The following is a 25,646-nucleotide window of genomic DNA, read 5'->3' on the forward strand; positions in this document are numbered from 1 at the left end:
TTCCCAGGTTTACAGCAGAAAGTACCATATGTATCCCTCAGGCTACATAGAGTTCTGTGAGGCCCTGAAATGGTTAAGGGGTTAAACTTAGGGCTTTGCTCATTATAGCAAAATTATATAAAGAAACTGCAACCACCAAAGCCCACTCTCCACGCAAATGCGCTCCCTGATGGGAAGTGGACTGTGAGCTAAGCCACCTGATGGAAACTTGAGGTAAGAAAAAGGTGATGCTATTGTCCAATTATCTCAGGTCTAGGGAGAAGTAAACAAGACTGGGGGGAGAAGAATCTATCCACAAAGAAAGCCAAACTCAGCAGTTGTGCTGAGAATCTGCTCTGGCTGGGTTCAGGGTGGGAGAAGGTGAGTTTTTGAGTGTGTGACAGGAGTGAACACCTATCTTCACTTACACAATCTGGCTCAGTTGTAAAACCTCCCACCCCAGGAAGGCCAGATCCACAGGACATTCATGTGAGAGGTAGGTGAGGAGGTATCATAAACCATCAAAGACCCCCAAAGAGTCCCCCATATTCACTCCTGAGGCCTTGCACCAGATGACTTCATGTGATGCAGAATGAAACAGACCCAGAATCAGTTGCAAGAGACTGTGTCAAACTTCTCCCCTGGGGAGGCACCTGAGCATTCCCACCTTGCCTAAACATATATTAATCCATTGAACTCTATGTTTTGTGGGACCCTTGCCACTGAGAAGACCAGAAAAAAAGGATCAACAGGACACCATCAGGTTTCATGAGGAAGTTGTAACTGTAATGAGGTCTCCCCTCAGTCTCTTCTTCTCCAGGCTGAACAGACCAAGTGCCCTCAGCTGCTCCTCACACGGCTTCCCCTCCCCTTCCCCTCCCCTTCCCCTTTTACCATCTTGGTTGCTCTCCTTTGGACACTCTGTAACAGCTTAATATCTTTTTGATATTGAGGCACCCAAAACTGCCCCCAGCACTGGAGGTGAGGCTGCCCCAGTGCAGAGCAGAGCAGGACAATCCCTCCCTCCGCCGGCTGGCGATGCTGTGCCTGAAGCCTCTCAGGACATGCTTGGCCCTCCTGGCTGCCAGGGCACTGCTGACTCAGATTCAACTTTTCATCAACCAGGACCCACAAGTCCCTTTCCCTGGTGCTGCTTTCCAGCATCTCATTCTCCAGTCTGTCTGTACATCTAGGTTTGAAGAAAAATTTATTTCAGACTATTGCATTTGTGGGAATTTTAATTACAAACACATGTTGCTATACAGACAGGTCTATATAATTAAAGTATAATCTTTATCTTGTAAACAGCAAAGAGTAAAACATTGATTTTTAGGCCCCTATGGTCTTCCTTAATAGAGATGGATGAAATACCTGACAGACAATGGCAGTGTCTGTCTTGAAACTGAAGTTTTAAAAAGCCCAAACCATTGTCATTGATTGGTGTGCAGTAATATCTGAGCATTGTTCATTACAAGTGAAATCTCTCTCAAATGCATAGAACATTGTTGTAAAAAAAAGTGTAAGGATTTTCCTGAAGTCACTTATTTGGTATCTGGTAATTCAGCTACATCACTGAGGTAATCCTCAGTGTAGCTGTCAGCACATATGTATTGACAATTAGTTCTTCTTACATTCAAAATACTTGGCATAACTTCTTAAATATATGATTAATATATGCTGGATTTGTATGGCAAACAAGAATAAAAAGGAATTTTAAGGTGGTCGGTAAGATAATATGATATATATTGTATATATACACACGTACATGTATTTAATCATACTTTTATGGCCTCATTGGCTAATTCGGACTTTTACCCCTGAATGACTTGACTGTATTTCATAAATATTTTTCTTTGCTTAGATTTTAAAATTTTAATTAATACTAGCTACTAGCAATAGGCAAATTAAAAAAAAAAAATTAAGCCTATATATACTTGTTTCTTAGAGCTTGTGACATTCTCATATTTGTCCAATGAACATTTACGTCAAACTTAATTTTGCTACATGTGAGGTCGTTCGTGAGTATAGCTGATGATAACATGAATGTGGGCTACACCTAATTATCCATCAATGACAAACTGTCACAAGTAATTCAGCATAACAAAAGACTTTATTATATTTAATGGATTCAGGTCACCCATTAAATGAAAGTAAATTCAGGAAAATGTCAACCTTCTGATCCCCAAAATGCCAGTTATACTATTCTTATTTCAAATTGAAAGAACAGAAATCAACTGCAACATTCATTTTCTAACATATTTTCCCCTCCATACCACAAATAACAGTAGCAATTGCAGTAGTTCCAACTGTGAGCTAGAATTAAGTTGCACTGACATGTTGGAAATTTTATGTCATTGCAGGTAATCTATGAATAATTTCTACTCAAGGCAAGTTACAATACATGAACTATAACCTTGTTGTGACTTTGTGTTTCTGCACTTTTGGGCCCATCTGTTTCTCTCTACACTTGATCAACCAAGCTAAGACAACCTATGCCTGTTCTGGTGGTACAGAAAATGTTCACAAATTATAGCCATGTCACTCCACTTTAATTTTTATCTTGTCCACATAGCACAACAAATTGATTTGCTGTGGTAATAAACAGCGAAATAGTCTCTTCAGTGTCTAGTAATTAGAACTAATACTAGTAGACAAATTAAAAGGCAGCAAAACAAAATGTCTCCATCAGGCACTTATAATAACCTTCATAATACATACACTAGATGTTGTGAAGACTAAGGTGGATAAATGAGGAGAATGCTGATTTTGGCATCCAGCTTACTTTCAGATAATTTAGCTCATCGCTCTTGGCTGACACCAGACCAAGAATAATATTAAAGAGTAATAAACTCCTTCCAGCAAACCTCTGATTCCATGGTTCACTAGTCTCAGACCTAATCTATCAATCCATTTACTGCACAGTAAAAGGTAAGAAACCCATTACAGATCTGTTACATGCCATGGCAGGTGGCATATAACATGAACCGAATTCATCACAAACTCCAGTGCCCAGTACCCAGTACCTTTTTGTATGCTTTGAAGCACTAGGCGGTTGCCTAACTTGGCTATTACAGCAGAAGATACTTTAAGCTTTGAAAATAAATGAAAAATTCTTGATGTGAAAGCATAAAAATGGTCATAAACCACTTCATTTTTCTTAATATTGAGACTTCACAAAGATAGTGCTATTTTCATTTTTACAAGAAATATTGGCTTTGGAGAGGGTACAATAAGTAAAACCAGGATAGAATTTAAAAGTCGTGCCTTTCAAATGTGGGCTTTAATCTTCATTCTCTGCTTAAACTATACTGTATTAGGTAACAGCCTATTAGAATCACTATTTAATAAAGTTATCTAAAGAAACGCCATGTTAAAATTATTCCTATCCAAAGGAAGATAAACTCCTCGCATATCTACTCTCAAGGTCATCAGCACATGATATAAACACCCAAAAGCAAAGACAATTCTGAAGTAAAAGCTAAAAAGATACTTTTATGTGACTTTAATTCCTTTCATACTAAATTTCTTTTCTAGGTTATTTCCATTGCTGTAGGGCAACAGTTTCTGTGACTATAAAGAAGGTTTGAACATTACTTATTTCAAATATGTCTACCTTGAAGGTTAAGACTCCTAGGTGTTATCCTCTATTCCCCTGCTTGGCAGATCAAGGCAAAACAAAAATTTGTGATAACTTCAGGAGATATTTGGCCACATTCTCAGCTGGTGTAAATTGTCCCAGCTTCTCAGAAGTAAACAGAATTACCCTAGTATACACCAGATAAGGACCTACCTTACATTATTTGTGTAACTGTCATGTATGTTTCATGTCTTGAAAATAGTATCATACTGAAAAATGAGATAATCATAAATAGTTGATTGCTACATGTTCATTTCTAGCAGAGATGCCAGAAAAGAAAACATGGTTTGAAGCAAAGGATTAAAGCATAGGATACACTCTTAAGAGAGGGTGGAGAGACAGAAAAGCCCCGGAGAAATCTCTGTGTGATGATGTTAGTCTACTGTGCTTTGAGGAACACAAAAAATATATCCTCATCAAAACAACTGACTATAGAATCATCCTCAGGTGACCTAAGAAGTTTGCCTGATATAAAAGTGCCCATCCTGTGAGCCTTGCTCACAGTAAATATCTGTGGGATTTTCCAGTTCTTACATATCTACAGCTGAATGAACATTAAGTTTCTATGTCAGGCTTGCAGGGTTTCTTTCCATGATTTCTAGTTTTAATTCATACCCTAGATTTTCAGGGCAGAAAGTGAAACAAATAATTGAGGATCCTACAGAAATCATGAGTATCACCAAAAAATATGCAAATGAAAAAATAATTATTTTTCCCTTCAGTATCATTGGCAAAAATCTTACAGAACCCCCAAATAAGCTTCTTTTTGTTTTGTTTTGTTTTCTACAACTGTCAAGATCACAGAGAAGACAGAAAACCTGAGAAAGAGAGCACCTTCAGAGAAGATGTTTGGATTTCAATATTGCAATTTTCAAACTCAATTTCTGTTCATGTAAAAAAAACTAGACAAAAAACCCACAAAAAACCCCAAACCACGGCATTTTAAAGATTCTTTACATTCAGAGACCAAGGAACAATGAAAACTCAGTTTTATACATCTCCATGGGTAGATAACAAAAATAAAAATGATGTGGTTAAGCAATGATCTCAAATGGAGGATTAATTTTCTTGGTTTTGTCTCTTTTAGTAGTAAATAAAATTTTTCAAGTAATAAAATCCAAGAATAATTATCTTGTCAGACACATTAGATCTAGGAGACATAAAATTCTAAAAATTCAGTAAATTGTAATGGTTCACTAAACAGTAGTTTTGTCTCCCATATTTCACCCAAACCTAAGTATTTTCAACAACATTCATGGTTCCTCTGACTGTGATGAGAGACCTGAAACATTTTTGCATCAGCCGGCAGAAAATGAAAATTCCAAGTTTTTAGGTATATGATTAATCAGTAAAATGATACATTCAGTGAAAAATTGCAGACTTTCTTGAAATATATTTATGTAATCTGACTAAAAATAATTTTTTTTCCTGACAACTTATGCTGTCTTTTTAAAATCACAGCTTAGGTATTAACATGGTCCCTGAATTCAGCTATGTACGTGCTTCCTTCAGCCAGTAAATAACACTATTTTGATCTTGAAGTGTTCTGAATTTTTCTATATACATTGATTTTAGGAGCCCATTTGTAGAGGAAAAGATACTTCTGTCCAGCCACTGAAATAATGATTTATGTGTCCAACCTGGAGTTTGTGAATGTGATCAATATTTATTATCCATTTTGTTTGAGTCATTAGCTAATATTCTGAACTTTGCCAGACTGCTCTTGTTAGGAAGAAACTAGTAAGACTACCACACCAAGTTTTTTTTTATTTCTTAGGTCTGTGCTTGAAATTCAACTGTGTTTATGGAAATGGTAAAAAAAAACCAACCCAGGATGTAATATTCTGGACCAGAAACTCTACCTTGTCTTTTCAGTAAGGTGCTCAGAAGATTATTTTCTCACATTTTCCCCCCCCAGAACTAAACACAATGCATTATTTTTCCTTTTTCCCCCAGCATCCTGGTAATTTTAACAAACAAATACCACAGGTTAATGTCCTAAGCTGACTTTGCAATCAGTCTCAACAGAAATCCTTTAGCTGATTCTACCTTGATTTTTTCCAACCAGGCTAATCCATACCTTGGGTGATAATACTCTGGACAATGCTTTCTATCATTTCTACCATGAAAACACTCAAATTATCTACCTCTCTTTACCATATCTACTACTCATTTTCACCAGTTTTCAACAAAAAAAGTATGCTACTTCAGCAATAAAAAAGAACAAAATCCTCCCCCACTTCTTTCCGTCAGTATGGAGATCCCAGAAAGCAAAATACATGGTACTTTGCTGCACAAAAACCAGAAGTGAATGTTCAAGGTTGGAAGAAGTGTGGTAGAAGGTGAAACAGTGGTTGCAGTGTCCACCTTGGGGTTGAGAACAGGAGAGAATTGAGAAGTGATTCCATAAAGAAAATCAAACATTTGCCTTTCACACACCTGATCACAAAATCTGGTATATTTGCTGCACCAGCAAAAGAGCCAGTCTATAAGAATGATGCTCTGCATTCCACCCTTAAGCAGAAGAACTGTAATTTAGGGAGTATATTTGAATGCAACATCATCACTCCAGTCACTAATGGTCTCAGTTTGTTATCACTGTTTCTCAGAGCAGTGTATTGTACCCATTTTTCTTCCTCAGGGTCATTATGTCATCATCACAAATGTCTCTTCATACAGAGAAAAATTATACATACCAGAAAATATGTAATACAAACTTTCACTGCAGATTAAAATTTTATACCACAGTTATATCAGTAATATGTCTAACCTTTAACAAACGATGGTTAGCCTCCTTCAGTGTACTCTCAAGCTTATGTTTTGTGTCTGGTTTCAGTGATGTGCTTCCAAGTGCTATTCCTCCAGTTTCATTTAATCGTTTCAGTATTCCCTTGTGGTGCGGCAGCTCTCCAACTCTTAACTGGAATAGACAAATACAGCAGTTAAGATGAACTGTGGTAGAATTTTCAGCTCTCTTCCCTTAACCCTTATTGATTTGTGTATCAGCCAAAGGAATAAACTCAATTCAACACAAAATAACTGTTGCTTTCTGAATGTAGAAGACTAAACAAAAAAAACCAAAAGAGACTGTATAGGTAAATCAAGTCTAAAGAGAGTTTTACATGACAAAATACAGGGATTCTCAGGATATTAATCACTATTACAAATTCCAGCCCTGGACACTCAATACTTCGTGTATATCAATTTTAATAAGCTTATATGGTATGGAGCAAGCATTTTGGAGAAGTGCTTTAATATGTTCCAGGCTGTGAACAGTCACCCAGATGGTATCTGGCAAAAAGTCCTCCACTCCAGTTTAACCTCTTAATTAAGAATGTTCATGTATGTTCATTAAAAAAAAAAGGAAAGCCAAAAGGAAATGCAAGGCGGCATCAAAATGTACCACTTCCCACCATGTATGGTGTTACTGAAAACCTATATTGTCAAAGTGACTTAATATATCAAGTAAGGTTAATGTTGCTAAAGGACAAAGTTCTTCAAGGGTTTTATTGTTGTGGGTTTTTTTCCTTGTCTGTTTGTTCTTTATCATTAACAAAAGCAGGGAAGTATGAAATGAGCCATGCTGCAAGGCAATGCATGTGCTCCATTAGGATGTATTCTCTTTTGTGCAGCTCCAAAAGAAGGTGGACTTTGAAAACAAGATACAAATAAGAGATGCTAACACCTTTAATTTTGGATTATATATCCCTTGTGAATACTATATAGGAAATATTTGTGTATGTGAGAAGAGTGGAGCCTTCCTGGTTCTAAACAATCTATTTCGTCTTTAAACCCTTAATCATTTTTGCAAATTGTAAGATGCATCTAACACCCCTTAAAAGTATTTCTCTGCCTTGGATCTGATATCCTTAACAACAGAGGCTCACAAATTCCCTGAACAACTCAATGGAATCTTATGCTAAACAGAGGGACAAACTCACCACATGGTTGAGTCTCCATTTCCTCAAACTATATTTATCCTATTTTCGTTTAAAAAGAAACTTGAAGATAGACCTTTACTAAATAATCCTTTAGGGTTTTGCTTTTTTTCATATTTTGTTGTGAGAGGGATAGAACAAACTGACAAGTTTTCTTCAGATTCTTTAATGCTCTATTCATTACTTGCTGAATTTGTTCCACATGGATTTACATAAAGGATAACAAGGCCTTTATCCTCAAGGGAGGAAAGGAAAACTTTTAGGCATATATTCAATAAGTAATATCTGTTTTCCAATATAATTTATTATTGTACAAGTCATTAAAAATAGTCATTCTACTGAACACACTTCAAAAAACTAAACAGAGAAACTTCTGTTGAATATATTTATTAGCAGTATCAAAATCTAACATATTCATGAAAATATTTCAGCCTTTGAAAACAAATATTTGATATTCTTATGGGGTTTTTTTTTTTAAGTATTCTTAAAATAAGTCACCTAGATGTTTAGTCTAGAAAATGTTGCAGTGATATTTTAATGAGTTGGCATTTATAATTATGCATGCAGCTCTGGATACTCTCGTGAAATACTGAATACCATTTAATAAGTGAGAAGTTATAAAATGTTAACAAGACACCTATAGAGAAATTCTATACCTATAAACTAGTCACGTTATAAATTAAGAAATGAGGATGAAAAAGATAACAATTAATTTCCTAGTTTCAGGATACTTTTCTTTTAGTACATTTTCCATTACTTTTCTGGTTTTAGCATGATCAGTATATATTTGTACCTGGGCTTTGAAATTCCCTGCTTTGATTTATCTAAAAAAGTTATATCAATGCTGTGTTTGATGCCAGAAACCATTTTGGAAAATAGTTTTAATTTTCTACAATGTAGAATTGATAAAGTAAGCAAACATTAAGAATAGAGCTTACAATACCTTTACTTTGCTCAGGCAGTCTCTCAACTGGTCTTCATTCCCTTGTTCTAGGGGAATACGAATAATGCTGTCTGCTTCCTCTAACCATAAAATCAACTTGTTCAAATCCTCTTGAAATTCTGATAAAATATTCTTTTCTTCCTCTATCCTGTAATAAAAATGTTAAATTAATGTTTGTATAAATTTATTTTAATATTGAAGTGCTTATCCATACTGAAAGATGAAAGATAACTAATTCTTAGAATCTATACTAATTATTTTTATAAGTGGGCCACAGACTTTTTCATATCAAAATGAATCAAACACCAACACCCTTTTAACATGGCATTAAATATATTTTAAAAGAAAAGCTCAAGATGTAATTTACAGCACCACTAAATTCAGCTTCCAAATTACATATGGCAGGTAGCCAACAAGCACACAAGAAATAAAGCAGTTAATTATTCAGACCAGAATTCTGTTTGAACTAACAGCAGGGAAACTCAATGTTGACAACTAAGAGTTCTAGCATCAAGTGTTACCAAACTGAACCGGTAAAAAGTGACACAGACTCATTTGGACATATTAAGCAAAAAAGATATTTCAGTAACTGTGCCACATAGTTTGTGTTAAGATTCACAAAAAGTAGGTAAGGTTCGCAGTTGGTAAGAGGGAATAAGATGGGATTCATGACACCTAACTTTAGATGTCTAGTCTCCATTTGTCTCCATCTACAACTCATCTGCTAATTTTCGCTATGACTAAATAAATATACTGAGATGTGAACTTTTGTGCAAAAACTTCTGAAGTTATCAAGAGATGCAGGCAAAAAATTTCAAGAGTAGCAGGAAAGAGCACTGGAAGAATGCGAAACCTTGGGATTAACATTTCGAGTGGGCCCTTCTAAAGGAGAAAAATTATGTTTTGTATAAAATACTTATAATCTATCCACCAAACTTATTCACACACTGAGTATTACCTGCATGGAAAGATGAAAGATTAAATATTTATCAAAAGTAAACAATAAAAAGCAGATCCTGCAAGGTGGGATAACGTTTTTTTCATGCAAATTTCCTTCCGTACACAACTGGCTCATGTAGTATCGGGACATTCACACTCACACAAGGCCTGAAGATATTCATCCCTTCTGATGGGACATAACTGGCCCAACTACACTGGTATGACAGGCAGCTGTCATGTTTTAGAAGGTGTCATAAACCATCAAAAATACCCAAAATACTCTCAGACTCATTTGTGGAGCCTTCCACCAGAGGACTGAGCGTGATCCACAGTGTTGCAGCAGAGAGTATTTAACTGCCCCCTCCCCAGGGAAGGCACCTGAGTATTCCCACCTGGACCTGAATATACTGAACCCATTGAACTTTATGTTATGGAGGCTTCCCTCACCCCCCATGGATCAAGACTGAGACCATCACTTTAACCAATGGACATTGAAATTGCAACAATCAAGTCTTGCCACCTGATCCACTGATGGGCATTTCTTTCTTTCCTCTCCACCATCTACTCTTATCCTTTCTTTTTATTTCTTTTCCTTATACGTTTTCTTAAGTGATATCTTTATACTTTTATATTGTTTCATTTCTATAGATACTAACCAAAATGGTTACAAACCTCATTCCCACTGGCATCAAACTGTTCTACAATAAAACCACCATATACATACAGAAAACTGGTCATTCCGTGTTGTTTCACTCTAATCTCCCCCAAAGGATCTATTACTAACAAGAACCTCAGTTACTCCACCTTCAGGAGTGGGTTGTAACAATATTCAACCTAAACCTCCCTTGGCCCAACTTGATGTCATTCTTTGTTGTCCTGTCCTTTGTTTCTGGGGGGAAGGGACCAACCCTCCCCTCACTACAAGCTTCTTTCAGGGAGTTGTAGAGAGTAAAAAGATCTCCTCTCAGCCTCCTTTACCAAAGGGAAAATGTATTTTCAACACATAAAAATCAATATTCATAACTACACTTAGAGCACAAAAACGCTGGTTTTAATTTATATATGAACTGAAATGTTTGGCAAATTTGTGCTGCTCTGAACAGGATCTCAATACTGTTCTAGATCAAGTTCCTGTTTTAGATCTAAAATGGTTTCTAAATCAGCAGATTTATTCAGTTTTGTTCTTAAAACAGTATATCTTAATATTTACTAGACATATGAGCCCAATACTGTTCTTTTTTTTTTTTTTTTTTAAGCTCAGAAACAAGTTGCTCTGCAGTATTTGCTTATAGATTAAACAAACATAAGCCACTGGTGCCAAATTTTTCTTTAGAGGAAACGATTATATTTACTGTGAAAACAATAAAATCCTCCAAAACTATTTACGGATATATAAAATATTATTATAACCATGTATACACACATATACACATTTATACAAACAAATACATGAAAAAATGAACACCAGAAATAGAAAAAGAATTAACAGTCCTACTTTCTTGGTTTTGTCTTAGCTTTTATAATAAAATCCTGCATGACTGTTTCCAGGATCTGCCATTTGCCCAGGATTTCTGGAAACGCGTCCAATATCAACAAAAAAGTCCTGATGTTCCTAGATATAGGAATATTTCTTGTACTAATATACCCATTTATTACAACTCTGAATATTTTATGGAGTACTGTTATGCAGACAGAAATTCTGGACCTTCCTGATACACACAGATTTACCCATTTTGGTTGTTCTGGTCATGCAAAAAAGAACCAACTTTACAGTATCACATTTATTACACTGTTTTTCACTGAGAAGTGTTCATGTTCATGACTTGAGAGGTCATATGCTCTTCTCATGCCAAAATAGGCCATCTAAAACCAGCTAATCAAAACATTCATTTCTGTGAAAATGAGGCAGATGTTAATCTATGCTGAGATCCATAGCGCTGCAACTATAAAAATGAAGAAAAGCTAACTTCCTGTAATCCTGATGCAGAAGCACAACTTCAAATCTTTCTGAGACAGTATCCCTCCATGTTCCAGTTATGGAAATCTGGGACTCAGTCATACAGTGTTACACCATAAACCACATAATAAAACCTCTGTCTCTCAACCTGACCAGCTACCCCAGAACCCAAGCTCTCTGCAACAGCTTCCATGTTTTTAGTTTCCTATCACTTCTACTCATTTTTCAAGTGCATAGCTCAGTGTAGGCATTATGTGATGGTACCCTGAGGATAAACCTGAGAAAGATCCAAGTTTAAATACGTTAATTCTGGCACAGAGAAGGCATAGCATTCAACTCAATACACCCGAGAGCAAAATTATCAAGCTGCATAGTATTTTGAATGAGAAATCAAAAAGATTTCTCGTCTCCTAGAAGAGATAGCAATTGGCAAGATTCCTTTTTCATCTTAAGTACACTGTCAGTTTTATCACCCTTATGAATTGAGCTGCAACTCTTAAAACATTAAAAGTTTTCCTAGTCATGAAGGAAAGGTTTTTTCACTTTGATGACTAATTTAAACGTTGATCAGTGGGATAGGGATGTTTTTAACCTCAGACTTTCCAGGAATTCTTTCAGAGACATTTTATAGATATACAGATATATATATATATATATACACATATATACATATTATATATATGTGTGTGTGTGTGTGTACAGAAGGGTTTCAGAGAAAAAAAAGGTATTCCATTGATCTAACTTTTTATTCTAATCAGGAAGAACATGCAGTAAAGGAATTAAAAGTTTCGTTGCAATTAACAGGACGTGCAGGTGCACTTTAAAATTTACCATCTCTTCTTGACCTGCTAGAACATTATTTCTATTATAAATAACACCCTGCAAGACAAGTGTCTTATTATGCAAGACACTGAAACAAAATGCTGTGAGTTAGCTGAACCGCTAAATCGAATTAAAACTTTTAACTCAATGACTGATTACACCTTTTGAACAAACTGACTTCTATCACCATAATTACTTTTGGAACAACAGACACATGTAATTTCTAGGTGTTTGAATTCATGGTGGCAATGAAAAATCAACAGTTGTTATTTAGGGCTTTCAAATCCAAGCGTAAACTAGCTGGACTAAGGAACATGAGCCACCAGTTGACTCAGACATAGAGAGAGCAAGAGAAAGCAGTTAGGAGTACAATTTGCTGGAGGAGCAGGTGACCGAGGAATAGGATATAATTCCAGCAGCTGGCCCTATGGAGTCAAGCAGATCCATCTCCAGCACAGGTGTTCATGCTGTTAGATGCAACTGCCTTATCCTTATAAACCAACCCAAGTTCCCAAAAAGCTTTTAAGCCCCTTCTCTGTTGGCAAAAGTTTTATTTCATTAACCCTGAAATATAACCCATTTTGATTGATGGAAAATTCTCAAACTATAGCAGAGAAGCACAGAATTTCATATGCAACTTTTCGTCTTCTATACAACTGCTATTCTTAGGCACATTACTCAGTATTTTCCATAGTAAAACATAGCAGATTTCTCTTTGTATTTCTAAATTAATAGGATCCCTTGGTCAACTATTCTGAATGCACATCTTTTTAGAGGAATCTTATATATATTATACTTTCAGAAGACAATGTATCAATATTTAGTTTTTAATACTAAGGAGTAAATGAATTATTTTTCCTAATTACATTTTGAATATATGATAATTGCTAGATTAGGGATTAATTTTCCTACCATTATTAAACTGAATCAATAACAAATTCTTATGGCAGTCCACAAAAGACCCTGGAAAGATTTTTATTTTTTTTTCAAACTATCCTTAGATATATTTGTTAACTATTACATAAACATTCATGGCCTGTATCAGTAAGCCTGTATTTTCATGCGCAGTATCAAGAAGCCATGTGAAATATATATTGCAGCTCAAGTATTTTGTCCATAGTCAACAATGTCATAGCAACACCATAGCAACCTGTAAACAGTTAGTGAAACACACCAGATGTTTAAGAGTTTGTTACTGCACACGAGTGATGTTGGATTTATTTGAGAGGTGTCAACTATAGAAATAAAATATACAATCATAGAAGTAGGACAGATCTGCACTTGTGACTCATATTCCCATCTGTAAGTCCAATAATATTTTGGTGCCTTTTCACATTTTAACATTCAGCTGTCGATTCAGTATTTATTGTATTTCTAAGATTAGGAATTAATGTGTTTAGTAGCTGCTACTGAGAATATAAGAGGCCACCAAAATAGTAACAAAAATTTAGAGAAAATATTTACTGAAAAAAAATTAATTTTCATTCTTTCTCTACAGAATGGGCAAATATGCTTCATTAGCGTAAGGAAATTCAAATAAGTAAAATTAAAATAGCCCACAAACTTTAGAAAATGTATTTAGATGTAAATAATAAACAGTAAGAAGTTTAGCTAAACTACTTGTAAACACAATACAGATTTATGCCAGTAATTCTTTTCTAGTGATTCATTATAAGAAATCTGAATAGTCAAAAAAAAAATTCAGAAAAATTCAATATGTAGCTAATTATGTGCTGGAAAGAAAATATATATTTATTGACATAACTGTCATAAAATCTCTTCATCCTAAACCAGTTTTTAAATTGCAATATGAAGCTAATCACAGCCTTCAATATAGTGAGTGTTCAAGTAAAGGAAAGCAATCACTTGCAGCTAGTCTGTTATGGAAGAAAAAGAATACCTTAGTAAAGATATTGTATGAAAAATATTAAAAAGTATATTTACTTTATAACAATTTTTATTTAGAATAGAAAACTTGTATTTGTATTCAGGAAAGTACTTGGAAGTATTCTGGTAAACAGCCTTTGTTCTGTCATTCTTTCCATAATTACTTCAAACTCGCTTGGGTAGAGATCTGAACAGGCAGTCTACAGGTTCAAACTCATTAAAAGTGTAAATGTATTTGCAGCTAAAATAATGAAAAATTCTCTTCCATTCAACTGAACCCAATTTTAACAAATGTCAGATCGTGATGAATAAAAAACCCTAAATGGATTACTTCTGAAACATTGAAGGAATCTATTTCCTGGGCATCTGTTTTCAAAAATCACACAAGAAATTTTTAGCAAAGGTGAAAAAAATGAAAAGACCAACCAGCACTACAGTTACAAGTCTATCAAGAGTCTCATTTATGAGCTTCCCCTTATGAAGCACCTATGTGAGATGTTGCTTCTCCTCCTATGTATGTTCCCTTGGCTATCCCTGCCTGGCCCATGGGTTCCTGAAAGAGCAGCACCAAGCTGCAGCCACAGCCCTGGGGCTTGCTGCACACAGTGGCCCTAATGGCAAGTCACCACATCCCTAAATCATCCAAAACTCAGATGTCCCAGAGGCATGTCTCAGAGCAGACACAGCATGGTACGGCCTGATGCGACTGAGGGGATGAAAAGGCAGAGTGAACTTCTGTCGGTTCAGTTTAGAAGATTCAGTATTCAAAATGCTGGAGTATGAAGAAGGAGAAGCTTCGTATTTCCCCTCTTTTGCCTGGGCTTAGTAGCATCTATTCAAAGGGCCTTTGTGACTTCCCATGGTCTCCAAAGTCTCTCTTTCAGAGTAACACTACTAGAGTACGAATTCCAACTTTTCCAAAACACGTCTTTTGTAGCAAAATGTTAACAAAAACTCAATTAAATTCCCAATTTGCTAACTACCAGTGTATCAGACTTTTAATCAAGTCCTACTTTATTCAACTGCCTGGTCTATTTCAAAGTTTTCAGTAAGATAAAATGACTAGATGTGTTAAAATTACATTCTCATCTAATTTTTAGCTGGATGGATTAGACTGCAAGATACAGAAACTTTAAACACTGAATTCAAACTTCTACAGCTTTGAAACTCTTAGATAAAGGCAAGTGGGAGATAACATCCTAAGCAAACATAACTCAAGCATAACCTCTTGATCTTCAGTACCAAAGAAAGGAGATTCAAAGTCAATCTTAAGTCTGTGCTTTGCTTGGGATCAGCATTTCACCTTTTAAAACTGAAAACCAGCTTCTTTTTACTGAAGAGCAGTACAGGTTCCTCAAATTGTTTTGAGATTTAGTTTGTTTTCTTGTCTGTTTTTAATTAAGTTGACCTTTTGTGGTCCAAATAATTCTTACTCATTAAAACTGCCAGTCTGTCACTGAGATTAATATTAGCATCTAGTGAACCTACGATCAGTTTCAGTTATTTATGGAATATAATGGTTTTGATCTGGTTTACAGTTCTTATTATTCAGGTAGTTTAATATTTATTCCAAATTATTTATGAAAACTGGATTAACATGTTGAAACTCTTCGAATTACATCCTGTTTAAATCTCCCCTTTTCAAGTCAACTAACCATGGGGTTCATGGTGGTGACAGGAAATATTTTGAATTTACAAGGTCTTTATCAATGCACTGATGGTATTGTATTTTCCTACAAATAAATAATAGACCGTTTAACTGTGCAACCTCAGGAAAACTGACAAAGCAATTTTGTAGAATTTCTCCTCCCCTCCCCAAAATATAATCAGTGCACCAGAACATGAAAAATACCCTCGTGTTTCAGAAAAGCCCAACAGAGAGCCACCAGCATTGGTAACAAGAGATGGTGGTTAAGGGGAACACAGAAGACCAGCCACTTTCTTTACTCCATTCACCACATATTCTCTAAGGATCCACAGTCATTAGGTTAAGAATTCTGTAGGGCTGAGTCATGATAATTTCCTCCATAACCTTCTGTGGCCAGCACATCTCAGACATTCAGAAACCATAATGTAAATCTTAAATCCATTTTACCACCTCTTACATTTCCAGCAAGTAATCTTTACTTCTAGTACTGAGGAATTAGGTCAATAACATTTTATTCCGCATTTAATTTACCCATCAGTTCAACTTTGTAAACCTCAGTCATATGCCTTCTGAGATTTCTCTCCAGATTGAAGATCTCCACCTTCTTAGTCGCTCCTCACAGCACAGCCACTCCAAACCTTGGCTCATTTTATCTGCCTGCCTCTGTGAATACTTTCTGTGTACCCTTTATATCCTTTGACATGTGCAAAGATCTACACATAGTAACCAACATGAGTACACCATGATGTTTGATATCAGCAAAACAGCATTTTTTTTGTTTGTAATACCCTTACTGATGCAGCCTAAATTGTTATGGCTTTTTTTTTTTTTTGCTGCCACTCCATCTTGTGCCAGCAAACACTGTCAGTAATAAGGTCAGGATCACTTTCTAGAGTTGTAACAAACTCAGCATCATTTAAGTATGGGATAGTCTGTTTGTCTGAAATATTCCTTGCCTCACATTTGTCTCTGATGAAGATCATCTGCCACTTGTTGCCCATCTGCTCAGTTTTGGAGTTCCCACTATCAAATCAACCTTTGACTACCTGAGGCATAATGTCATCGGCATTCTTGGAAATGTCACCATACACCTCCTGTCTCCAACTAAATTCTCACATTCATGCACCTTCTAAAAATACCTGTACTGCTTTCTGTTACTCCTGTAATTGCTCCCCTCCTCCCCTCAGCCCCTACTGATCTTTGAATTCAGCTTGAAAAATATGTCTAGAAGGGACTGTCAATGCCCCACATAAAATTTCAAGTCCTCATATAAAACTGTGCAGGATTATCAAAATCAATTTCTTTCATCTGGGTAAGCAAATAGCAAAACCAGAGCTTACAGTATATAAATTTTCCTTGCTAAATAATGCATAGCAACATTACACTTGAATCTGAAATCACTAACAGATTTCATTTCTGGAGTCCATTCAATTGCTAATTTCTTGACACTTTATCTTGAGATCTGCTGAGCAAAAAAATTTAATAGAAAACAAAATTTCAGTCGATTACTACTCCTCTGAGCTACTGAGAATCAACTTTAAAGCAGAGCATAATGTATTAACTACAAAGAATAAAACTTGAAACCTATTAAAAATTTAGAGTCAGTTTTCTTTTCTGATTTGCAGAAGGTTCTAAATGCTAATATCTATTTTATTTTTCTTTGAAATTATTATATGAAAATGCATTATATCCAGTCTGCTCTCCCTTCAGCACCACCTTCTTCCAATATGGTTTTAAACTATGCTTCCACTTTCTCATTCTCAAAATTGACTTTAAAAAAATATTAGAATCCCCTTCATAAAAGTAAAATTCTTTTAACTATGAAAATTTAATTTTTAGGAAACATAGACAAATATAAAAGGACTATTAAAACTTCTGTTAGCCAGGATATAAGCATTCTGACTTTGCAGGTGCCTTTTTATATAAGTCTATTAAAGCTATTCTGAAAAAGAGAACTCATAATATGTCAATTGACCCATATTTCTTGTAATTTATATTCTACTGAGATACTTAAATAAATTTGACATAGTACCAACACACGCATTGGGCAATGCCATGACTATATTAGCTCTTCTGGACTGCAAGTAGAACCCACTTCAACTTTTGTTTACCTCATGCTTTGATCTTAAGGATAAATTAAAGCATTTTGGATGACATGGGTTTCAAGTCTTAAAAAGAGAGAACCTGACTGTACCCAAAACCAAATTAGGACAAATAATGAAAAACTTATAGATGTCATAAGAGTTATGAAAATCCCATGACACCATGGCTATATAAAGACTGTGCAGCTGATAAGCCTATGGTCTTTTCATGCCCAGGTTCATCAATAATTGAGACCTACTTAGAACACACCACTTTTTCCTGGCAATTAGGTTTCTTTCCTTTGAAAATCCACTCTAGAATAGTAAAAAGATGAAGAAAACAAAATGCCACATATGTGGTGGCAGAAGCTAGGGTAGGATATGTTTCCAAGACCTGGGAGCAAAAAGCATTTCCTGGCTCTGACACAGCCCAGAAGACTGGGTGATGAATAGAAGTATCCTGATGCACATTAGTCTCACTAGAGTGAGTACACCAGGAACATTTACATCAGTTTAACACAACACAATCTCTATTCCTCCTGGTGCAATGCGTTTCTTCACGCAAAGTTCGCTAACTGAGGTCTCTGCAATCATTTTCCTCAAAATTACACAAGCTGCTGTTCCAGAGGAAAACAAACCAATCAGTCAACATACCAAACAGACCAAAAGGAGGAATGCATATGGAAGTGTTTACTTAAGAACCTTCACCTGGGGAACATAACTGGATTATTCCCACTTAACAAATCCTAGTCTCCCTTAAAATGTGGGGTGTGCCAAGAAACTCCATGTAATATTACTAACACTGCATTGAGCCAAAAGAGCATTCAGTTAGACATTTCTACTGATAAATGAAGGAATGAACAACAACAATCTTAATCAGAACAGAAACATATTTCATATTCTCAGGCAAAGCTCAACCACCAATCTCTTTCTTCTGTGTTGCCGGAGCAGATTACAGGGTTGTTAAAATGATGTGTTATTGTTTTGTAAGTGTTAGCACTTATATAACAAGTTAATGCTTGGAAACACAGATGGGTTTCCAATGTACAAAAGAACAGCTTTTAATGTGACAAATAAAGGCCAAGGATTCCCTTGTGTAACAAGCAACAGTACCATCAACACCTGGAAATACAGCAGAAAGAATTATTTAAAGCATCCCTGAAGCTTCTGACAGCTGTAGATTACTTGTTGCATCTTGTTCTTTTAACACAGAATCACTTAGGTTGGAAAAGACCTTTGGGATCATTGAGTCCTACCGTTAACCCAGCACTCCCATCACTAAACCATGTCCCTAAGTGACACATCTACATGTCTTTTAAATACCACTGGGAAACCTTATAGCACCTTCCAGTACCTAAAGGGGGACTACAGGAAGGCTGGAAAGAGGCTTTTCCCAAGGGAATGTAGTGATAGGACATGGGGGAATTGCCTTAAGATAAAAGAGGGTTTTGAGTCGACATTAGCAAGAAATTATTTGCTTCTGAATTGTGAGGCACCGATGCAGGTTGTCCAGACAGACTGTGGAGTTCACATCCCTGGAAGTGTTCAAATCCAGGCTGGAGGGAACACTGAGAAATCTGATCTAGTAAAAGGCTCACTGTCTATGGCAGGAGGGTTGGAGCTCGATGAACTTTAAGACTCCTACCAACCTTAACCATTCTATGATTCCATGGAGACTCAACCACTTCCATGGGCAGCCTGTTCCAATGACTGACAACAAGTGAAACTTTAATCATAATTAGAGTCAGTAATAACCTTTCAGGACACTCCCTTATGACTCTAGTAAACATTTTCACAGCTTTTTCTCCCCCATGGCTCTGAACAAAAAATGGTATGTAACATATCAGAAGTAAAAAAACTTGTTGCACTACTACCAGTTCTTCTAGGACATCTCCAGCACTCATTAATGTACCTCTATAAAGAATTTTCTGGGGTTTAAAAAAACATGCATGAAGAAAGCTCTACCTGTATTTTCTACTGTATTTTAAAGCAGAATGGCATATCCAGTTAGGCCTAGCATCTAGGTCAAAAACATATTCTTTAATAAAACCTAGTTGAACAGGGGAAATCCTCTTTTTAAAGGTATAAAACCATTTTTATATTATCTCTAACTCAAACACTCTAGCTTTCTGTGACTGCATGAGAAATTGATCTAAAAGTGATCATAAATAACACCAAATTGATAAATCCATTCTTTTTATCCAGCATATGAAATGTAGATGTCAATGGCATTAATTTTGATAGATCAACTAGATTAGGATTACCTGTATAAATCAACCAAGGTATTATTAGTACTACAGAGATGTGCTTTAATAAGATACAAACAAGCAAAAAGACTATAAACCAATTGTAACTTCTGTAAATGGATTGTTCTAGCTCAAAATTGAGCAATTATGTATGCTTGTTTGTTTTTTTTAAACATTAGGAGTTAAAATATAAAAATAGGGAGTATGGAAGGGAGTGGTGGTCACTGACAGGAGTAGAAAAGAAACAAATTATAATGTATGAACAAGTTATAGGATGTAAAATTTAATTACTGATAATTCCTTATATATTTGAGAACTCTAGAAGCTGAGAGTTCCTTTGAAAGTTCAAACCAGAATCAAATCTAAAATAACAAAAAATAATTTCACAATATTTTTACCCTCTTTTAACCTACCTCTTTTTTTTCTCCACCAACTGTCTGCAGATCTCCTTCCACCGGGTATTCAAACTTTCCAGTTGTTCCCTCAGCACCTTGGCATCTGCTGTTGATGACTGCTCAATAATCTCTTCACCAGTTGCATTCAATGTTTTGACAACAGTTTGCTGCTGCCCAATGCCATCCTGAAGCTCCTGCAAAATACCCAACATATTCACGTCTTCATAAGGAAGTTAAGCATGAAAAAAATGCTTCATCACATACTGGCCAGATGGAAAGAGGTGAAAGTTTTCACTCTTTGAATTCCAAATGAAAAATTCAAGGATGAGTAGACATAAAGACATCTCATCATTTTGTAACCAATACCTTTCAGTACATCTCTGCAGGCTTTTATCCCCTCCTATATTGCTGTCTACTAGAGATCATTAGAGTAATATTCTGCACATCAATTAATAAGTAAAACTTGTGAACAAATGTACTTCTACACACCCAAATGTATATATCACATTTATTTAATAGCCTACAAAGCACTGGAAGATTTAAACTCCACAATGTGTGAAGATCCTATTAGCTATCAACTCAAATAAGCAGTGTCAGGGAAACAGAGACTGAAAAACTTCTGATTCCATTAAGGAACATATTTTTCTCCAGTTGTGAGAAGCCTAATAACCCATTCTCTCTTGTGGTTTTTGGTTTTGTTTGTTTGTTTGTTTCGGGCTTGTTTTTGGTTTTGCTTTGGGTTTTTTTTGGGGGGTTGGTTTTGTTTTTGCTGCTGTTGTTTGTTAGGTTTGGTTTGGAGTTTGGTGTTTGTTAATTGTTTTTTTTTTTTGTTTTTTTTTTAAACACGACTCGGGGGGACTACACTCCTAAGAAAAAGTATTGCAATGTTTCTACTTACACACAGAATTAAAAACGACCAAAATATAACTGATATGGATCATTATCAACTTTTACTAAACGCACTGGGATACATTTTTCCTGCATCTTTTATGATAAAAGAAAATAATTTTTCCTGATGTATTCCTGTAGCTACCTTACTTCATGTTTAAAAACAACACAGTTCTGAATCTGTAGCTTAGATTTTAACAGTGTATGCCGCTTGAAGCAAGTTCATATTTATAAATAATCAATATTTACATATTTTTAGTCATCAGTAGATCATGAGTATTTTTCCCTTGAATTCCTCAGAAAACAAGCAGAAAAGTGTAAAATAATTTTCAACAGTTTACTGCTAAAATGAGCAGGAACTGAAATTACGTCACCAGTCTACACTGTGATATTAATACTTATGACAGATTTTCACAATCTCAGGAAGCGTGTCTGGATCCTATCTACATACAAGGGCTTTCCAGTAAAATGCTGAATCTACCTTTTCTGGGGGAAACCAAATACTTCAGTATATCAATCTGGAACAAAATTAGATGTTTGCTTTCTCTCTCTAAATGCATAATACAAACTGCAGAGCAGGCCAGAAAACCTGCATACTAATGTTAAATAAAATTTGTCCATGAAACAGTTAAAATTGGCAGGATACAACTTTCCAGGAATGTAAAAGATGACCGTAACTATTCCTCATGCTTTTTTAAATACATACGTTTGGTCATGAAGTTATGATCGAAGTTCACAAACTGAACCTCTCTGGGAGTTTACTTGTTCTAATGTGATCAAAACTCAGTTGCCAGCTACTCATTCATTAAACTGCACAGAGTTACTTGAATGCCCTGTTTCAGCTTTTCCGCAAATTTTACAGGGACACCTTGAACACCAACACCAGCAGAGCCTGGGCCCCAAAGGTCAGTGTCGGCAGGTTGCTGTGGTGTTTACCCACAGTCCTGGACAGGAGCCAGAGCTGAAGCAGAGGTTTAGCTTATTCTTACTACGCTTTTGTTTGGTTTTCTTACAGTTTCTTTTTAGGTTGTTAAAGTGCACACACACACACACAAACACACACAAACACACACACACACACACCACTCCCAAATTATCCCTTTCTTAGATCCCTGTCAGTAAAAACTGAGTTCTGCTGATGTGTTGGGGTTTTTTATCCAAACTATTTTCAAGACCCACAGTTTCAGAATAAGTAGCTGTAATGAGCATAACATGGCAGTAACCTGCATCCCGTTTTATTACGTTTGGATAGGATGAGAAACATTTTTCTGCAGGATCCTTGCAAGCTACGTAACACTCCAGTCACGTCACCTCAACCACCCTGCTGCCCCACAGTGTCCCAGCACAATTGCTTTGCCTATGGAATACATAAGGTTTTTAAGATACCTTTGTATCTTAAACTTTGTATCAGAAACTGCAAGATTTTCTAAGACCCAGAAAAGACTCATAAAAGCCTCTTACTTTGACGTATTAGATTTTTTTTATTTCTAGGATGCACATTAATACAAAAACACCTGCTCCAACTTTTGATTGTTATTTTCAGGTATATGATTCCACTATTAGGAATAAACAGAAGCAATGGCTAGGTCTTTTGTCTAAATGCAAATATTGCCTACTCTTGCAAGTCTGAATTGGTCTTTCCACTACACACTTCTCTTTTGGTAATGTCCATCTTAAAACAAGTACCGAGTTTTTGCACATTTTCACTGTATTTCACATTGTTTTTAGCACTAGAGCCTTGGCATTGTGCAGTAGGGATCATTACATGGGTAAATCAAAACAATGTATAGTTTGAGAAAAAATATATTAGAATAAGTGGCTTGTTTCCAGCTAGGCACTTGAGACCTTTGTGCTACTGCATGCACATGTATGAAGATCAGATCCATAGTACCTACCGAAAAATAACTCAGAACAAAGCTTCTACTTCTATGCAGAGGCCCGTTCATTTGGAGTAGGAGATCAAGGCTAACGCTGTCTGCGTCATTAATTGTTGTCTTCCCTGATGGGGGAGACGTTCAGATTTTTGCCAGGAGAAAAAAGGAGGCAAATGGGACTTCATGCTTCTCAGTCTCCAGACAGGTGTTTATTAGTTCTTATCTAAGGAGTACAAGCCACTGGCATGGCTTAGACATAGCACAGAGCAGAGAATGCAGCAAGAAGACAACTTATCAAGATCTCCCAGCCTTTTTAAAGGTGAATTATCCAATGAAAGCTTAAAACACAAGATATTTCCACTTTTTTACCCATGTCCAACAAGTTCCTAAATCATGTAGACAGGAACTGTGGAATTCTGTATCCAATCATCCCAAACCACTGTTGCTGCAAAATATGGAGTTAGTGAAGAAGGAGAAAGAAGCTTTTAACTACAAATTATCTTCCATTTTGAGGTTTTCTACTTCTATCTATTTACTATGCAAATAGACCTAAAAACTCTAAATTTTTCACCCTGTGATAATCTCACATAGTATTCTATCACCTAATTCACACCATTGTAGATTCAAATTCTTCCTAGAGGCTAGGCAAATTTTCCTATGGACAAAGGTCAAAACCAGTACTGTCCAGAGGGGAAAAACGTCTCAAAACAGGCCAAGAAATATTCTCTGCATTCTAGGTTCCCACAAAGGCAAGGGGAACAAAGAAGGGAAATTCTAGTTCTAGAACTCCGAAGCTTTTAGAAGCAAATTTTGTAGAAATTACTTGTTATCTATGTTTCCATTTTTCTAAATGACAGAAACAACAATCAGTCAGTATAGTACTATAAAGTGAAATGCTAAGTGAAAGCCCATTTAAATACTCTGACCCTTTTTCCTGTGCTCACAGCATCATAAATTAGTTTTTCTCCCTCCCCCAGCATACACAAACACAAAACAGCAACTGGTACGTGATTTCCACACTTACTTTAATTGACACAAAGTTAAACAAAGGAATTTTCTCATTTATCCTCTGACGTATTATGTAATAGGCCTTAAAAAGTAAAAAAGAATATAGCTGGCTCAGTGGCAGGGGTGGTCTTGGAACTTAAGATCCTTAATGTTGGAATGGGAGCCCTGCACAGGATGCGTAGGAAGCTGAAGTGTGAACTTCCCACCATAACATGAGAGAAGCCTTCTGGCCATCAGCATCTTAGATCACCATAAAGTACTCAATCTGAGATGCTTTTTTTCCAAGTACTCTATGCATTTGACACTTTTCACATGATTAAACAGAAACACATGTGCTGATGAAGTTTTCCTGGATTCCACAGCCCATGAAAAAGATTTTTGTTGGTAATGGGTACTGCACAAAGCACTGCCTCCCATGAAGACATTTAGATTTTTTAAAAAGAAATTTTGTATGAAGAGAACAAAAGTTTTTTAACTGCTTTTCTCAAAGCCACATTTTCCTACACCCATCCCAGAGCTATTAACCACAAAGATGTTTTTCACAACTTATATTATTACCTAAAATTTGCCAGCCGCTATAGTTTCCTGCTAACATCCCCTTCCAGCCTTGCCACACATTGCACGATGGCGAACTGCTGGGAGCCTGCACAACCTTGCCTCCCATGGCCTTATGGTTTATGGTTCTCCAGGAGGAATACTGACTGTGAATGTTTCAGGCACCTTCACTTGCACTTTCAGCTCTTCATACAGAAATGCAAAGCAAAAGGGCACATTGCCCTTTGGATTCCCAGCTTACTCAAAAGGCCATTGGAGATACTTACACTTGCAATTACATAGTTTCACTTTATGAACAGAGTGAGCCAACAAATTTAATTAAAAATTATATTTTTATGTGATATTAAGAATGAAAAGACTCAGAAAAGACCTCACTATATAGATACAAGAAAGAAACTTTTCACAATGAGGGTTGTGAAATACTGGAACAGCTTGTCCAGAGAGGTGATAGATGTCCCATCTCTAGAAATATTCAAGGTCAGGCTGGGCAGGACTCTGAGTAACCTGCTCTAGTGGAAGATGTCCCTGCTCATTGAAGGGTCGTTGGACTAGATAACCCTTAAAGGCCCCTTCCAACCCAAACTGTTCTATCATTCTATATTCATACACCCTGAGCTAATCACAATTTTGAGTAAGATACTTTTACGCAATATTTGTTTTAAACGTGTTGCATTTTAAGCTACTGAGAGAAGCAGAAGATATTAGAAATACCCATCACTTTAATTTTTCTTTCTTTTAATACCCAAGTATAAGCAGGAAATGGCCAACCATTAAATTAAGGTTTAAATAATCTCTCAGACTAAAAATTGCAGAAACTTTATATTGAAGGACCTCTACCTCTCATACAGA

At 36.0% G+C, this 25,646-nt stretch overlaps 1 protein-coding gene across 9 annotated transcripts in view; it reads right to left on the reverse strand.

Moving 5' to 3' along the window:
• Positions 1–25,646, reverse strand: part of DMD (dystrophin) — a 1,178,400-nt gene that overhangs the window by 374,367 nt on the left and 778,387 nt on the right. For all 9 annotated transcript variants that reach the window (XM_010394528.4, XM_019282745.3, XM_039551931.1 and 6 more), the window contains 3 exons: positions 20,491–20,666; positions 8,498–8,645; positions 6,387–6,536 (listed from right to left, as the gene is read on the reverse strand). In XM_010394528.4, the coding sequence (XP_010392830.2) occupies positions 6,387–6,536; positions 8,498–8,645; positions 20,491–20,666 (474 nt within the window). The remainder of the gene's footprint in view (positions 1–6,386; positions 6,537–8,497; positions 8,646–20,490; positions 20,667–25,646) is intronic.

The sequence above is a fragment of the Corvus cornix genome, chromosome 1 (assembly GCF_000738735.6).
Source record: "Corvus cornix cornix isolate S_Up_H32 chromosome 1, ASM73873v5, whole genome shotgun sequence".
Taxonomy (NCBI): Eukaryota; Metazoa; Chordata; class Aves; order Passeriformes; family Corvidae; genus Corvus; species Corvus cornix.